Below are 12,482 nucleotides of genomic sequence, written 5' to 3'. Positions count from 1 at the left end.
GGAAATGTCACTCAGCCATTGGCATTGACCAACGATTTGGAGGGAGTGGGGGTTGCCTCAGCCAATCAGAGAACAAGATGATTGCCAACGAATTGCGCTCTTTAGAGAAAAATTAGTCGTCGCGCACGTGGAAATTGTCGGCCATCGAAACGCAGAATACGCAGATTCGGAGTTTGCCTTTACGCCAACGCTTAACCTCACTTTCTGGGGTGAAAGAAATTTACGAATATCAGAACACAAATGTTGATTTTCATCTCATGATTTTTTAATCTGATTAGTGATTATTCTTGTGCCATACCAAGGGAACAAAATGAATGTGTTGAGGTCGTGCTCTCGTACTGCTATTCATTTGCAGACAATAAATTCCGTTACTTTTGTTGGTAAGATTGAAACTATTGAATGCATTCAGTCTGTTAGTATTTTTGTAATATTTACTCTCACATTCTTGGATAGTTTTAAACATTGTAATCATTGTCACAATTTTCTTAGCTAGTGTTTTTCGGTATAATTAATAATTTTTCCATTCCAATATTTTCAATATGAGCCTATTTTCCAATGTTCTCTAACGACAAATAATGTTAACTATTATAAATTCCTCCTAGAGGAAAAACAATGAGGACATATCAAAAGTGATGAACACCTTGACATTAATTAAAATGATGATCAGTTTTACTCATGTGTTTTCTTAAAGAGTATCAACTATGAACAATCAAAAATCCTGCAAAAATGAGAAAATGGACTTATAATTTTGTCGGTTTTTTGTAAATGAAGTAAATAAAAAGAGAACATAGGTAGAAAAGAAAATAAATAGGGAGAATAAATATAATATATAGAGTGTAACTCCACTGGGTTGTGTTCTAAATCCAATTTCATTGAACCAACTTTCTGGAAGACTGATCCGCTAGGGTCTTGGTCCGAAGTATTTTTTTTCATCCCATTTTGTTTCACAGGCAAGAGAGGTATTAGACGGTATGTTTTCCCAATGCTGAAGGAGATCACACGTCGTAAGCGTAAGTTGGAACCGTCATCCCCAGAGCCACGACGTGGATTCCTGGAGTGGAACAGAGAGGCCGAGATATGGGCATTCAATCAGAGGCTCAAAGAGAACTTTGACATGAATATTCTAACACGAGCTTTGACACATAGATCCTATGTCATCCAGGAAGAAATGCAAAGAGAAAAGGCCGGGCTCGGTGATTCTGAGCTGAATATCGAGGACAACAGGGAATTGATTGACAACGGAAGACATCTGACGTCGAAAATTGTGGAAATTTATCTGAGTACAACCCTTCCCAGAGCTCCAGAAGAATGTATTCTGTGAGTGGAGAACTTTATTCAAACTTCCCCAGATTTGTAGCCATTAAAACTAATGTTTCATAAGTGATGTAGAATCATCGGTTATTAAGGGATTTTCAGAAATCTTGAAGAATTTCTTTTCAACTGGCACAGACCTGAAAATGATTAATAGTGTACGGCCTATATCAACTGTTTGCTCAATATATTGCATATTATATGTTAATTAGTTTATTTAAACTCAGAGGTAATTAACAATTTAATTAAAAATCATTTTAACGAATTGCATTGGATTCCACAATAAAGGGGAAGAGAAGTGAAGTTTGATTTTTTTTCAGACTTTTATCGAAATAATTGTGTTTTTAAAATTCGTTTCAGAGCTATACATGATCATCTGCTATCGGAAGAAGTGCTGGCAAATAGCGCATCTCTCATTGGGACTAAAGACTTGATTTTGAGTGAGGTAGAGTATACTTTGAATGTAGAAAACAATTATTTTCAATACTATATTCTCCGTTTAGATTGAGCTTTCTTCTGGGAAATTTCAAATTTAAATTTATCACTAAATCAGCATAAATCAACCTACATGCAATTTCCATAGAATTTACTATAGAAACGGTTGCCGATTAAACAGAAATAAGAATTCCCATTTTACGTAGCGATGAAACCCTTTGATGTCTTCTTCTGAACACTTTGGAGTTTAGAAAAAATATTAACGTACTTAATTAAAATTCTGTAACTGTCATGAAAGGAAATGTTTTCCCTTGTGCAAAGTTCAACCATTCCTCGGCTATGGGATTCGATCGATTGGAATTCAAAAAATAATTTTTGACTAATTAATATTGAATATAAAAGTAGTCATTAATGTGACAAATCTCAATTAATGTAAACAGTGTAAAATGACTAAATATGTCGAATAACTAAATAAGTTTATCTTAAAAATGATAACATTTCTTGAAAATGGACGGTGACATTTCTATTTATACGTCAGACTCATATTCAACGTTAAATTATTTATTTTTCCATCAGGAATATCCACCATCAACAGAAACCCTAGCCAACACATTCCTGGCTCTGGTCAGTGCTCTATCGCGAAGTGTAGATGAAATTCATACTAGCAAGTTCATTCGAGATTTTTTAATTGCAACACTGGCTGAACGAGATCTCAGTGAGCTATGGTATCCAGTGGAGCCTCTTAAAATTTTAAACGAGATTTTAACGAGAGACGGAAGAGAGCCCGCAGAGCCTCGACTAATTGCTCAGAGTGGAGTAAATACTGTATTACCCGTTTACCAAGTTGGGTTGTATTCAAAAAAGGAATTTTTAGGCGCAGGTAATTTTTCATCTTACATTCCACACTAAAATTACCTAATTCGATATTATTTTTCATGATATTACAATAATATTCCCTTTTCACAGGCACCGAGGATAACGTCGAGGCGGCTGTAAAAATTGCAGCGATAAATGCACTCAACGATCTGTTTGACCTATCTCAGTCAAGTAAACCTATAAAATTCAATCTCACTATTGATCCATCCACTGATCAGGTGAAATGTCTACCACTGGAACAGTGGTGTACAGCCAATATTGAAAAACTTATGCAAAGGAATTAATATACAGTCTTGCATTATCTCTATTTTTTAGAATTAAATAAAGGAAGCCAATGTAAATGGTTAAGTATTAAGAAAATATATTCATCGCGTATTTCTTATAGACACGATTACTACGCTATTTTTCATACAATTTTTTATATGATTTTCAATGAATATCTCACAATTATCAATTTAAAACATCGAACAAACCACTCATCTTATCAAGAAGTTACCGGTCAGAACGGTCACCAACTACTACCAAATTACTGTCTACCCCTTATCCACTACCTTCTACAAAACGTGTCGACGTAAATTGACTATAAATTTTAAAATAAATAAATATGAATATTCAATCTGGAGTATATTTATTAACAACACATTAAGTAATTGAGATCTTACTCTATGTTCAAAGATCTTTTTTTAAAATTAACTCATCGAAGCTGTTCAACCTTTTGAAAACATGATTTTTGCCTGAAGTGATCTTTTGATAGAATTGTGAGCATGAAAAAAATTAATATGGAATTTTCTCTGCCCTTGTCAAGGGGTGCGCTTGAGTAAACTAAAGAAAGTCATTTTAAAAGGAAGTCCCAGCCTCCGAAGAATGGCTGTCTTCCTCAAGAAGCAATGGTGCATATATTTCAAACTAAGACATGAAATTTACACCTTCAATGTTTGAATGCTAAAATAATTTTAATTCATGTTCCCTCCATGAAAATTGATAGATGATTGGAATAGAATGGCTATATAGCGAGGCATGTGGTCCCTACATAACATATATTCGTGTATATACTTACGATATATGAAGCCTACTTATCACATATATTGCGATGTGTTCCCACGGATACGTCCAGAGAGAACGAAATATATGGGGGGCTGATAACTCGCATCTCAGTTCATTAAGGTTTCTAATATTTCCGTCGCTCTCGATAAGTTTTACTGATTGTTGAGATTACAATCTTCCATCCACCGGGGAGGGTAATGTTGCGAATTGTATAACAATTGCCCTCCACCGTATTTACATTTTTCTTTCTTTTTTTCAAAAACTTCTCTCTGGAATTTGAATGAGTATTATGTTGGTTTCTATTCCGTATTTTAATTCGATGTCTTCCAATATTTCTCCCCTCCTTTCATCTATACTATTTTTGTGGACAAACTAATAATTTATAAACCTGCAAAAGAACTTTCATAGAAAAAAATCGAAACTCGGCTAGAAGTTTTTTGAAATTTCAGTCCGAACGTGGTTTGAATTCCTCTTAAAACTTTAAGAAAACTGGGTTTTCATGTTGAACAATCATTATTTTGTCATTTGAAGTTTGAATTTTCCAACTCCTTCCAAAACATCAAAATCCCAAAGAATTAAATTTTCAATCAAATGAGATTTCAGAAAAGTTTTCGCCTCAACCCTCGCCATTGCTTGTGTTTATCTGTTCCGTATGACATTAGAAATCGAAAATCACTCGAATGTTCTAAAAAATAGCTTAACAACTTCGGCGATGAAGCGGTTACAAGAATAATTACATAATAACGTTGATAAATATTCAAACGCCTCCATTTCTCCGCGTGTTTAAATTCTCCCGCGAATACCACCTTTCCCCAATGGACGTTCATAGTATCCGGTGTCGCTGGAATCAGTATTTTTTTTCTCATTTTTTCCATATCACGTCGCTTCAATCGCCTCGTGGAATTCACCCAGTAACCGTTCCCTTTCCACTTCAACTTCACTGGCAGCAGTTCATGTGACTTCAACCGACAGGGCCGTCAGTCGAGAACATCGAGCCTCACCACCGCACGCCATTTAAGTCCAAAAACCCTATATCCGGCCCCAAGTGCCTCTTTTTATTCATCCAACCGTCCCTCCCCCTCGCTCAACCATCAGTCCTGGCAACAAAAATGCTTAAAGGTAATATACCACTTGCAACCATCTTCCCAACGAAGATGCACCATTCGTAACTTTTCCTCATCCTCAGCGTCTGGGTTATTACACCCAATGATTTGATTGATTGTAACTCACAATCACCAAATACAATTATTTACGATACATCATAAAATTATTATTGATCAAGATTCACATCAACAACAATAAGACCGGAGTTGAATTACACATGAATAGTCGCATTAGACACCGAGTTCACTCCATCTCAGTCGTTTCCTTTTTCTGTATAATTCCGCACTGAGAGAAAAATATCTTAGATTTGACGAAATATATTTTGTCGGATCCATATTATTTCGTATCAATATAGAATTCTATTGCTTAAGCGTGTCAAGCCTTCATTTTCACAGTGAATTTACAACAGAACGTAGATAATGAAATATTCCGTTGAAAATGGGTCATTATTCCATTGAAAACATCTTATTGCATGCGATTCCATTGATGTCGCCTACAATAAGTTTTCAGATGAACAAAAGGCGATACATTCAAATAACGATTCAAATTCGATGAAATATTCAGGGAATGCCAACCAGTAGATTGGAACCCTCATTTAATCGAAGCATGAGGTTCATGTTTGGATACAGTGCCGACATATTTATTTGCATCAATGAATTATTCCGTTGTCTCTATTGAACAAGACCGAGTAGTTGAGTCACAAAATAATCGTTCCGTTTTACAAAAATTTTTTCTCACCAGTGACTCGAGATAGAGGTAAAACAACCTCTAGTTACTTCGACCCCCTTCCTCCTCCTCCTCACTCTCATTCCAACCAGGTATATCGTTTCTTATCTGAGGGGAGCCTAAAGCTTATCAGCACACGGCTTTATACACACAGTCAGCTTTATTCTCGTACTGCCAAATAAATGGCAAATGTTCAACCCACCCATTCCCCGACAACCAACTCTTTCTCATCTTGATTTGATCGTTGAGACCTCCAAAGATTCAAAGTCACTTTTGTCCCACTATATTCCACTTGTCCCATCTTCGCATGACCAACTGATTACACACATATTTCCATCGTCCTCACAATATTCCCACCAAACATAATCAGCATATGCCCAGCCGCTCTATTACCTCATCCTCTTTTTTTATCCATTTCTCCCTCAAAATATTCTCCTCTTTTTTATTCCATACAAGTTCACCCACACGAATAACCAAGGTTAACAAAGCATTCATGCTGAATCATTTCATGTGAATCTTCCGCTAGATTTTCATTCAAAAAAATAAAAGAAGCGTCGACCTCGTGCTGCTCCACGCACCTCAAAAACTCATTTTCATTCGGAATTACAGTAAGTTCGTCATTTGTAATTCGTAAAAAATATATCGATTCAGCTTGATATAAACTGAATTCATTAAATTTCAGGTCCATCGAAAGCAGTGTACATCAAGCCATAGATATATTGATTATTTACGGTTGAATCTATCCCCTTTAAGGTTGGGTTCATCCTTGTTCCACCCCTCCGGCGTCTCGCCCATGGGTGCAAAACCCTCCCCACCATTTCAGCTTCGCTTCTCTCATTTTCTCTCTTGCTCTGCACATTGCGTCTCCCCCGCCCTTCAGATGTTCTTCTCTCCGTCCCTCATCCCCGTCGGACTTCAATCCCTCTTTCTTGCCATCCACCCCCTTACTCACCCGTTGCGATGCTCCTACACATCTCTCACTCTTCCCTCCTCAGTTCCTGCATGTAACGACTCAATGGCGCTGCCACACCCTTTCACCGTCCAGTAATCAGCGCTATTGTTGTTTCAACTTTTGGTTCAGTTCTGCTTGTTGTTCATGAGATCAGCGGGAAATTTTCCCTCGGACAGACCGACGTTGGAGAGATATTCATCCCTATGAGGAAGATCCACCGGGATGAAAAAAATAATCCTCTGAATGTTTTCATCCCCATCGTCCTAACTTCACTCGTCCATTTTAATTGTCAATAAACTCGGCATCTCACCCTCAGCAATTTCTTGTTTTATTTCAACGACTACCAGAGAGGAAACGTAAAGCATAACTACAAACATTGGATGAGCTTCGGTCACGTTGAAGATGACGAATTAAAGATCTCTATGGTAGACGTGTGCATGTGAAAAACCACTGCTGATATGGTTAACAAACACACATACACACGGAAATATGAGTGGATAGGATAGGAAGTTACTGTCACCGATAATATATCAAGGAACAAACTCGTTTTTCAACATTCCTATAAACGAATATTACGATGGTTATAATTTCAGGGAGATTACGGGTTAAGGATATTCAAGTGCTTTTCCATCCTTGTTTTTCAGTCAAATGGGGCTTGGACGTCCTGTTCATTTTCAACAATAAGTTGTAAAATTCTGTAACTCATCTCACATAATTTCATCCCTTTGTATTGTACCATCTCGCCGCACAGGAAATCTTGTAAACACTATCGTTACTTTCTCTATCTTTACTCACTAAAAGTGAATTCACATTTTTTTGCACTCACTCGCATCATCGATCATGTACAGCGGTCATATACATTGTATACAAGTAGGTAAATAACTTGGCTAAAGGCCCTCGGGCGATGGCCAATTGCAAAGTCTTGCATTAACTTGCAACGAATTTCAGTAAAAATAAAGATAAATAAATATGAAAGCTTTACATAGAGTCCTATTCGAACCTAAAGAGAATATAATTTTACGTCAAGTGCGGATACTAATAATTATTATTGTAAATAATTCATTAACGATTATTTTACCGGTTCAGTACACATCTGTAAAATTTTCGGACGGAAATATTTAACATCGCAAGTTTTTGAACACCTTAAAGAGCTCATAGAGTTTAACCATTTTTTTATGTTAAATGATAGTCCCCGTTGCGCGACTTCCCCGGAAATTCGGTAAACGCGCCCGGAGTCGTACCGAATGAATTCGGCAACACTGGAGGCTAAATAACTAGGCGGGGGCGACCAAGGGGAAGTTCACGTCAATTGACCAGCTTGGGTTAAACTTTGCAGGTCTAAATTGGAATCTCGATATTGAATCGTTAACAGAAATTCAAAATATGAAATGAAAATTGAAAGGTTTATTTGTGAAAGAACTTTGGGCAAAGAATTAGAAGACTATTTTTGGAAATTACGAAAATTTTCTATGAATAATTCACAAAGTAAACAATTTTTCGACACGGAAATCGTTCTTTCGGATTCGTGATTATTTCAATCATTTTTAGGATTTTACAAGAAATGAATTCCTGTTATGGAAAATTCCCCCAAATATTTTGAATGATATACTGCACCAGTATTACGTTTGAATTTCAAAACTTCAATTTAAACCGCTACAAAGACTCCATTCGGAAGGAAAATCGACTTACAATTCTAATAGCTTATTCATAACAATCAAATTAAGAAATAAATAATTTTCTGCTAAACATAATCCGAATAAAATTGTCGTTTATTAATGTCGTTTAACAATATTTTCTCATCTAATTCAGTCGATCAGTTTGATACGCGAAAATCGTTAAATGTTCAGCCTGGACTAAAGGGTATAAGATTCTAGATTCACCCTTAAAATGACAATGAATATTGTCATTGGCACGGTGGATTGTTGCATTTTAATCTTGCCGCAGAAAAACAATATAAATGTTTGTCGACGAGCGAGGAACAAATAAAAGTAACATTTATGGATAAAAATGGAAATGTTTTGTCTCATTTTTCTTTGCAGCATGCAGGTGGTTTGTTACAGCCGGGTGTAATAAAAAATAGCAATGTTTGTGGGGTGTTGGTTGAGGATTCCATCCGGAAGAGACTTTTTTCTTGTTTAGCCACAAGCACGATAGATAACAGAAGTTGTAACCCGTTTTTCTCGGCCCCGTATTACCGTCCACTTTACCCTATTTTTTTGTACAAAATTCCGAGACGCAAAATATGCATTTATTTTATTTTTGTTCCCTTCCTCACTGCGAGATTTCTCACTCTATCTTTGTCTTTATTACTGAGTCGCTCTCACTTGGTCGCCCTTGAGTCCGAAGTTCTGTGGCGCGCAGTTAGGATAGGACGAGGCGGGACAAACGATAGGGAAGCACCCGAGACTGGCAAGGGCACTTCTACGTTTTACCCAGTGACTGCAGTCATATACATCCCAGGCAGGGTCAACGTTAAAGTCGAATTCTGGAGAGGAGGCATTCTTCTTAGGAAATACATTTTTTTCAATTTCAATTCGAACCCGATATCCGGGAGTCTCCCAGTATCGCACCTGGCACTCTTACCGACCGAGCTACCGAATACCAAAGAAATTTGCTCTCAAATTGAACAGAAACACTGTTTAACCACCTTTTGGCGTCAATTAATTCCAAGTTGAATAATGTAAAAAATAATTTAAACCGACCCAGAAGGTAATCCTTCTTTTATAACCTCCTCAGATCAACTAATTTATAGCAATCAAAGCTTTCGGGGTCGAGACTCACTTGATGAAAGGCCCTTCGTCATTTTTTCCTCTTTCTTTCGATTCACCTAAATTATGATACTAAGAAAAACTATCAAACACTCATACTAAGAACTCTGAAGGAAAGGCATCCATTTTGCGATGCATGAAAACCGTCAACAAAATGGTGGATGGTGTCAGGTAGCTGAAAATGTTTTCGTTCGATGAAATTGGAAATTTTTGTTGTGGAAAATTCGATGCTTGTAAGAAAGGTCATGTTCCTTCAAGCTTGTGGTCTTCTCCCATCTTTTCTAAATTCCCCAAAAAGACTGACTGCAAGCGGCTCTTTTACCTCTCATTTAGTGACGTCCTTCAGCGTTTTTTAATTTTAAACAGAGGAATGATCCACTTGAGTGTGACTTGACAAGTCGAGAAAACGACAGATGTTCTCAGCACATTGAAGAAAAAAATTAAGACGTACATCTTTTCATGTTTCAAGAAACTCATGGATTGAAAATTAACAAAGAGAATGTCATATTAAGAAGATAAAAAGTTGCGGCCAGAAATTTTTTAGTTGTCTCTAAGACAAGAATAAAGTGATTTTATGAACCAAATTTAGATGTATTAATGTGTTTTGGTATCAAATCTAAAATATTTTATTGCAAAAACTACGTGACATACTCGCGACGACACACTGACAACAAGAAATTCTTCTAACAATCTATCTAAATCTATGCAAATATTTTCATACGACGTGCTAATGCCAAGTAAATTTTCTTGTAGTGGATAAATATTCAAGTATTCAACATTTATTTCCTTAGCGCATTCTCTTAGTGGGAACAGATTATCGCTCATCTTTGGGACCAATGGGAAATCACTTCGCCAATATTTTTTTTTTCTGACAATAAATTTCTTACTTATTAATTTTCGAATAATAAATTCGCTATAATAAATAGAGACGTATTTCCCAAAAAATTGTTTTTTCACAACTTTTTTAACTTCATTTTATTACGGGAAACATTTATGATTTCCCTACTCAGGAATCCATAGGCAGAAAATTAAATGGAAATTTATTGAATTCATTCGTTGCTGTGTTTCATAACATTTCGTGAATACTTTGAGAAGACCAGACCTGAAGCAACCACAGTTGGAAAAATAATCACAGAATTTCTAAAGATTTGTAGAATTCTGTTCTCTTAGAAAATTCGAGAGCTAAAGAATTTGTCCGGTGATTTTCGTTTTCTCCGGAGAATTCTCTGCTGTTCCAGATTTTTTTTGAATTTTCAAGGACTTAGGTGAGTTTGCGTAGAAACAGGCAGCTTAAATTATATAGAAAGAGATCCTCTGGAGTAAAAAAATGAACTCACGATAAATTATAGGGCTCATATCTCAAAATGAGTTAGAACCGTTCTGCCCACAATAAAAAATTGCTCTTGGAGGATTTTTTCTTAAAGAGCAGATGAAAGGTGAAACCAATTCGATGAATTTCTAATTGCTCAAATATCGGTCCGCCATTTCCTTGGCACCATGAATCTCCCCAGATAGTATATCTCAAAAATGATTAAAATTAATTATATAATATGATAGAATATAATATATCACAAATAAAAGAAAAATTTGTCGTCAAAGTAGACTCTCAATTTTCGAAAAACATCGGATTCTTTACACAAAAAATATTCTTCGCACAACTTCTTCGTTATTCGATATTCCGATGTATATTTTTCTTTTGCAGAAAAAAGTTCAAGATAGAGACTTTTTGTTTCGGCCTTACTGACAATCTCGTAATTTAGAACGAAATATTTGTTTCCAAAGAAGCCAACGTCTCGGGTGAATATCCGCCGCTTAAGTCAACTATTCCATTCTTATCTCACATTTTTGAGACGTTCAAATGCCACTCAACTAATTCTTTTTTCACAATTTTCAACGGGTAATTTTATTGATCACAACAAAACTTCCTAAAAACATGTCCGCTCTCCTTTCAGCACCCGGAAGCTCATATCGTCAAAGAAATGGCGGATCTCCATCTTCCCCATCGAAAAAATTTCCAACGAAAAAAACTCCTGAATTCATTTAATTTGTTACACCTCTGATGTATCATAAATCGCGCGATGATGTATTAAATCACGTAAATTCGTGCGATAACGAATTAAATATGGAATTACCATACGCTTCACTGATAACGATTGTATAACTCTGTTTGACTTTCAAGTTCGTGTTATAGTCCAGCATCACCTCCAATCAACTCAAACGCCAATGTATAACAATTACCCTCTGTTATATCGTCCATCCAATCTCCAAGGACTCAGTTTATGCTCCACTATGGTCTTTTAACTTTATTTACGCCGACTTTTCCATCCTCTCCACTTGAATTGCATTTTCAGAACAAACTTTTGTATTATTACAAGAATAGAAAACGTACAAGGGGTCACAGGTCGATTGGCCAAACGGAATCATGCGATCCAATCGGAGTTTGAGACTTGGTCATCCCTTCTTGAAGATAGATAGAAACGCTATTTTTGATTCCACGAGACGTGAATCAACATTAATGATGCCAGTGTGGAATGCGAGTGGGGAATATGCCCCACGGCAGCGAATATAAATTAGTTTTCTGAATTTCTCAATTGAATAAATTTCCATCATATCCCCTCCAACGCCTTTTTATTTCAATTATTTTTACCCCTCCCAGTACAACACAACTAATTCAATCCACCCATGTATTTGCGTCAACAACACAAGCGCAACAAAATGAAAAAAAATTTAAGTGAAAAAAAAACAATCTGAAATAGAATAGCGAAGTGAGTTGCGGTTAATTCATCACAGTCAACATTTCTCAATACACACAAGGATCTTTCGAGAGCCTTCGCCAGGTTCCTTTGAAGAAGCTTCTCAAAAATACATACACCCAAGCCAACCATCATCATTGCATTGTCCATCCTAAAACCCCATCTCCAAGCTCTCTCTCTCTCTCTCTCTCTCTCTCACACGCACACACACGCACACACTGTCTCCCTTCTTGGAACTACTCTTTGCTCGAGCGCATTTAATTACTCTTCTCCCACGACGAGAACTACATGCTGAGTCACACGATGCTCCTAAGACCATATACCAATGTTAAGTGTAAACCTGTGTATCTATGTACCAAGGAGTAATGACGAAAAACGGAGAAGAACTTGTAAAAAATGAATTATAAAAACAAATGTTTCAATATTAAAATCTGTAGTGAATATTATAAAACTTTGTGGAAGTACTGAAATAATTCCAAAATATCAATAAACAAAATATTAATGAAGATAAAC

General features: G+C 36.3%; 1 protein-coding gene and 1 long non-coding RNA gene across 2 annotated transcripts; one reads left to right on the top strand and one right to left on the bottom strand.

Moving 5' to 3' along the window:
• Positions 1 to 158: 158 nt before the first annotated feature.
• On the top strand, positions 159 to 3,238 carry LOC135166085 (large ribosomal subunit protein mL44). Its single transcript, XM_064128059.1, has 5 exons — positions 159 to 380; positions 951 to 1,317; positions 1,672 to 1,756; positions 2,323 to 2,626; positions 2,713 to 3,238. Exons 1-5 carry the CDS (start codon positions 311 to 313, stop codon positions 2,904 to 2,906), a joined length of 1,020 nt encoding a protein of 339 aa, XP_063984129.1. The 5' UTR covers positions 159 to 310; the 3' UTR covers positions 2,907 to 3,238.
• On the bottom strand, positions 3,077 to 5,644 carry LOC135166119 (uncharacterized). The gene is made up of 2 exons (XR_010299627.1): positions 5,509 to 5,644; positions 3,077 to 4,763 (listed from the first exon to the last, which is right to left on the bottom strand). It is a non-coding gene; the product is annotated as an uncharacterized LOC135166119 (long non-coding RNA).
• Between the last annotated feature and the right edge of the window lie 6,838 nt (positions 5,645 to 12,482).

This window comes from Diachasmimorpha longicaudata, chromosome 1 (genome assembly GCF_034640455.1).
Source record: "Diachasmimorpha longicaudata isolate KC_UGA_2023 chromosome 1, iyDiaLong2, whole genome shotgun sequence".
In the NCBI taxonomy this organism is placed as follows: domain Eukaryota; kingdom Metazoa; phylum Arthropoda; class Insecta; order Hymenoptera; family Braconidae; genus Diachasmimorpha; species Diachasmimorpha longicaudata.
The sequence above is the reverse complement of the archived record's forward strand: the minus strand, read 5'-3'. Positions and strand labels throughout refer to the sequence as shown.